This window comes from Perognathus longimembris, chromosome 3 (assembly GCF_023159225.1).
Source record: "Perognathus longimembris pacificus isolate PPM17 chromosome 3, ASM2315922v1, whole genome shotgun sequence".
In the NCBI taxonomy this organism is placed as follows: domain Eukaryota; kingdom Metazoa; phylum Chordata; class Mammalia; order Rodentia; family Heteromyidae; genus Perognathus; species Perognathus longimembris.
The window spans coordinates 73,361,087-73,366,749 of record NC_063163.1 but is presented as its reverse complement, the minus strand read 5'-3'; the positions used below and the strand labels follow the sequence as shown (position 1 = coordinate 73,366,749).

Genomic DNA, 5,663 nt, shown 5'->3' with positions numbered 1-5,663 from the left:
AACCTGCTGGCAGCGGAGCAGGGGCTACCCCCTGCCTCCCCCCCGCCCCCCAATGGCTGTTGCATTCTGCGCCTGCGCCTGCGGCTCCAGATCTGCTGTCTGGGCTCCAGCTGGAAGGCCGAGCGCCGGCCGGGCGTGTTTGCGCCCCCTGCGGCCGGATCGGAACTGCGCTCGAACGCCAGGCTCAGGCCGCGCCTCCGCCGCCCCCGCGCGGTCCCCATTATGTACTGCAGCCCCGACGGGACACCGCGAAGGCTCGGCCCTTGAGCGCCCTCAGAAGTGGCTGAGGCCGCTGTGGCGGGAGCTGCGCAGCGAGCTGGCCTCCCAGGCGCTTTTGCTTAGGCCCAGCTCTGCTGCGCTGCCCTTAGCGCTGGCCCACGGGGGCAGGAGGCGGAGTAGCTGGCGCAGCACGGCCTGGCGCAGCAGGATGTACACCCAGGGGTCCAGGATCTGGTTCCAGGAGGCCAGGCGCACGGCCAGGAACAGTGGCCGCTGCAAAGAGCTGGAGCTCCAGCCCCCCAGGGCCAGCACCACCAACACCTGCGGGGAGAGACAGGCCTGAGGGCAGGGCCGGGCGCCCTAGGATAGGCCAATGGGGATCAGGTGGGGAAGAAGCTTTGCAAGGGGTCTTCAGGGATTAGGGGCTCTGACTAGAAAGAAGGGGTACCCTCAGCCACCCTAAGCACCATGGGATTGAAGGAGGGATGACAGAAAGCAGGTGGAGAGGAAAAGGCTAGATGCAAAGCACAGGGTTTCAGAGGGTGGACTGGAGTCCAGTTTGTGAGGGATACAAAAGCCTCAAGGAGGGTTAGTGAGGTGGCTCATGGCTGTAATCCCAGCTACTTGAGAAGCAGGGATCAGGAAGACCTTGGTTTGAGGCCAGTTTTTTTTTTTTTTGGGGGGGGGGTAATAGTGAGACCTTCTGAGCCAACAAGCTTAGCATGGTGGTGTGTGCCTGTCATCCAGCTGCAGGGAAGATCAGGGTGAGGAAAAAAAGGCTGGGAACATGGCTCAAGTGGTAGCGCACTTGCCTAAGAAGCCCAAGGCCTTGAGTTCAACACTTAGTACCGCCAAAATCCAGGAAACAGCAAGGGAGGGCAGGGCTCAGGAAGAGCAAGGCCCAGAGTTGAACACCTTAGTGCATTCCTGGCACTGGCTCACATCTATAATCCCAGCTACTCAGGAGGCTAAGATCTGAGGATCACAGTTCAAAGCCAACCCCAGCAGGAAAGTCCAATCAACTGGCAAAAAGCTGGAATAGAGATGTGGCTCAAGAGGTAGATCGCTGGCCTTAGGACAAAAAGAAAAGCTCAAGCCCCAGGACGGACCGGCATACTCACAGATAAAAAGGAGAGCTGTATAGAGGGGCATGGGTGCACACATCTGTAATCTCAGACCTGAGGAAACTGAGCCCAGCCTGAGCTGTGTGGTGGGGTGGGATGGGGTGCGGTGTGTGGGCGAGATTAGAGGGCCGGAGGGATGGCAGGGATGCAGGATTGGAGCACCGGACGGGATCAGGGCTCAGGGATGGGGGATGGGGAGCAGGAGCACAGGGGCACGGGATGCGGTGCCGTAGCACAGGGCCAGGTGGAATGGCCCGGGGCCCAAGATCCGGGTACAGGAACGCGGGATTGGAGCGCAGGACTGGATGAGGGCTCAAGGATGAGGGATTGAAGCACCGGGTGGGACAGGGGTGCAGGAGTGCAGGAATGAGGGATAGGGCGCATGGGATGCAGGGCAGGGCACAAGGGCACGGGGGGAGCACACGACGAGGTCAGGGCGCGGGGTCGGGGTGCAGGGGCGCGGGATCAGGGTGGGGGGCGCGGGATGGGGCGGGGGGGGCGGCCCTCACCAGCAGCGGGCTCCAGCAGAGGCAGGACACTAGCATGATGCCCACGAGTTGGCCCAGCATCTCCACGTCGTGCGCGCCTGCCGAGCGCGCGGAGCCAGAGCCGCCGCGGGAGCCGCGGAGGGAGGAGGGGGCGCCATCCGGGCGGGCGTCGGCGGCGGGGGCGCGGGCGTGGCCAGGCGGGCGCCGCTTGGGCGGGCGGCGGCGGCGGCGCGCGCGCAGGAGCGCCAGGCCGCTGAGCGCGTTGCACACGAGGGCGGCGAGCAGCGCGGCCAGGCCGAGGCCGGCGAAGAGCCCGGCGAGCAGCGCCTGGCGCCAGCCCCCGCGCGGGCCCAGCCCGATGAAGCACCAGGTGCCCGGGTACTGCGGCTCGTAGCGGCCCACGCGCGCCGCGGGCAGCAGCGCTACGGCCAGGGCCACGGCGCCCAGCGCGCCCGGCGCCAGGCGCGCCCCGGAGCCGCGCGCCGCGTGCCGCAGCGGCCGCGTGAGGCCCGCGCAGCGCTCGGCCGCCATGCCACAGCCCAGCAGCAGCGGGCACAGCCCGAAGAACACCATGCAGCCGCCCAGCACGTGGCACGCGCCGCCCGCCGGGCCGCGCCCCGTCGCGTACAGCCGCAGCACCAGCGCGCCCGGGATCACGTGGCCCGCCAGGTCCACCGCCAGCAGGCTGGCCGCGAACCACAGGAACGGCGCGGCCGAGCGGCGGCGGCGGCGGCGGCCCGCGGCCTGGGCCAACAGCGCCAGCGCCAGCACGTTGGACGCCGCGCCCAGCGTCATGGAGAAGATGGGCAGCGCCGGGGACCCGCCCGGACCCCCCGACGCGTTCGGGAGGACCCCGGGGCCCACGGCGCTTGGAGGCGCCAGGCTCAGGTTGAAGGCCTCGCCGGGGATCATGTCCTCCGGGGTCAGCAGGGCTGAGGACAGGGGAGAGGAGAGAGGTCAGGGGAGGGGAGGAACGAGGAGGGAAAGGGAGATGAGGAGAGGGGAGAAGCGGGGAGGGGAGGAAACACGAAAGGAGGGGAGAGGTGCGGGGAGGGGAGAGGAAGAGGGGAGGGAAGGTGAGTGGAGAAGAGGAGGAAGGGGAGAACTTGGAGGTGGAGGGCTGAGGGGAGAGGGAAGGGGGGATGGAGGGGGGTTACAGCGCCCACCTGTGGTCCTGCAACCACACCCTGCCCTCAGCACTCCCGGTGACCCTCCAGTCCACCCTGCCCTACCTTTGGCTCCAGGCTGCACTGTGTGTGTGTGTGTCGGTCCTGGGGTTTGAACTCAGGGCCTAGGCCCCGCTCAAGGCTGGTGCTCTGCCTCTTGAGCCTACAGCTCCACTTCTGACTTCTGTTGTTAATTGAAGGTAAAAATCTCACACATGCCAGGTGCTGGTGGCTGGTGGCTGGTGGCCTGTAATCCTACCTACTCAGAAGGCTGAGATCTGAGGATCCAGGTTCAAAGCCGGCCCAGGTAGGAAAGTTGGTAAGATTCTATCTCCAATTAATCACCAGGAAACTGGGAGTGGAGGTGTGGCTCAAAGTGGTAGAGCACTAGCCTTGAGCAAAAGACTCTGGGACAGCGCCCAGGCCCTGTGTCCAAGCCTTTATATCTAGGGCAGAAAAAGTCTCACATGTATGTCAGGTGCCTGTGGCTCACACCTGTAATCCTAGCTACTGAGGAGGCTGTGATCACATTTCAAAGCTACCCTGGGCTAAAAGATCTGAGAGATTCTGTTTCTTTTCTGTCAGTTGTGGGGCTTGAACTCAGGGCCTGGGCACTGTCCCTGAGCCGCATTGTGCTCAAGGATAGTGCTCTACCACTTGAGCCACAGCACCACTTCTGGTTTTTGAGTGATTAATTGGAACTAAGAGTCTTCTGGGGACATTTCTACCCTGGCTTCAAACTGCGATCCTCAGATCTCAGCTGCCTGAGTAGATAGAATTACAGGTGTGAGACACCGACACAAACTGTGAAACTCCTGTCTCCCATAAAATTCTCAGAAAAATCTGGAAGTGGCACTGTGACTCAAAGTGGTGCAGAGCTAGGCTTGAGCAAAAGCAGCTCAGTGACAGTGCCCAGGCCCTGAGTTCAAGCCCCAGGCCTGGCATACACACACAACAAGGAGTCTCACACGGTCCTCTGCCTGGGCTGGCTTTGAATTGCAGTCTGTAGATCTCAGACTCCTGGGGCACTAGGATTACAAATGGAAGCCTGGGGTGCTCAGCTCCATGCCAGTTTCTGTCCCTACCTGACCACCCAGGACCCCAACTCTGGTGTGACCCAGACCGTTCCCACCCAAGGCCACCCCACAGAGCACACCTGTCCACACACTTCTCCCCAGTCTTACCTTGTCCCTGTGTTGCTGTCCCTAGAGACCCCCCATTTCTGTGCCCTGAGGCCTCATTTCTATTCTCACAGTCCTGTTTCTGACCCCATGACCACACCCCAGTCCTCCCTAGTCCCAGCTGTGTCCCCTATGGTCCTCTGGCCCCCATGGCCACATGTCCACCCCTCAGTCCCACTTCTGTCCCCCTGCCCCATCTCTCTGTCCCCGAGCTGCCACCTGTGTCCCCAAGGCCCAGTTCCCTGCCCAGCACCCATCTGCGCCCCCACTGCCTGCCCTGATGCAGACCTCCCCCACCCACTGCCTCTCCCGATGCACAGGGCTCCACCTCTGCCTCCCTAGGCCCCAAGGCCCCCCAGGTCCTGAGCGAGGCCCAGGACTCCCTGTGGGCTGATGGAAAGCAGCAGGGACAAGAACCCCGGGTGGATGTTAAGAGGCCAAGGTAGCCCAGGCCTGACCCTCCCCACCGCCCCACTGGGCCCAGCCTTCCTACCGGGCGTCTCCTGGGAGGCCAGGTCCCCATGGTCCAGGCCGGGCGCTGCTGCCTGCACCCGCGGCACCCCAGCTCTGCGGCCGGCTGCCTCCCGTCCTCTTCCTGGGGCGGTGCCTAGGTTGGGGCCTCCCCCCCCACACTGCCTCCGCCCAGGGGCTTCCGGGACCCAAGTCCCTCTGTGCTCTCAGGCCAGGGCCAGAGGCTGCTGGGGGCCACAGATTGTCCCCCACACGTGAGGAGGGAACTCGGCTTCCCCACCCCCCCAGCCCCCACGACCCGGCAGGCTGGGGGCAGCCCTTCTCCCCTGGGGCTCGAGTTTCTAGCCTGCCTCATTAATAAAGTGGATAAAATCTAAACACTGGAAAATGTGAGCCGCCCCCGCCCGGGTGGGCTGGGCTGCAATGCCCCCCTTCTTCTTCCAGGGTTCTGTGGGGAGTAACTGTGCACGAGGCCCAGTCTGGTCGGGAGAGGCACCCAGTATTTACAATAGGGCTTTAAACCTAGGCCCAGGCAGCAGGGCTCCACCCCGGCCCCCTGAAATAAAGGGGGGCTCAAGGGAGCAGGCCAGTGACTGCAGCCTGCTATAGGGCAGGATGGACACAACATCCACAGCCTAAACTACCAGGAGCCCCAACACCCAGCTACAGCCTGGGGTCACCCCAACACCTCATGGTGACCTGTTTTGGCCTGAAACTACTGCATGTCACCCCATTCTCGGGCTGTGGACACTGAGTCACCCTGCCTCCTTGGCCCTGGGGTGCCATCTTGCCTGGCACCTGAGTTCCCAGTGGCCGTGGGTATCACCCCACCATGGTGAGACCCCTAAAACACTCAGATATCTATACCCCCAAACTCCAACATCCCAAGGCACAGCCACCAATCGCAGCCTGTGTGGACAGTGTCCCTCACCAACTGCCTGGACCCCAAAGACAGCTCTGCCCCATGCAGGACTCTGAGAACCCCCCAGCCCTCAGAACCCCCCCCACCAAGGC

At 63.5% G+C, this 5,663-nt stretch overlaps 1 protein-coding gene across 1 annotated transcript; it reads right to left on the bottom strand.

Annotated features, from left to right (window-relative positions):
* Positions 1–200: 200 nt before the first annotated feature.
* Positions 201–4,800, bottom strand: Ptger1 (prostaglandin E receptor 1). The gene is made up of 3 exons (XM_048342353.1): positions 4,672–4,800; positions 1,853–2,763; positions 201–540 (listed from the first exon to the last, which is right to left on the bottom strand). The coding sequence occupies exons 2-3, from the start codon at positions 2,741–2,743 to the stop codon at positions 274–276; spliced, it is 1,158 nt and encodes a 385-aa protein (XP_048198310.1). The 5' UTR covers positions 2,744–2,763; positions 4,672–4,800; the 3' UTR covers positions 201–273.
* Positions 4,801–5,663: the final 863 nt, after the last annotated feature.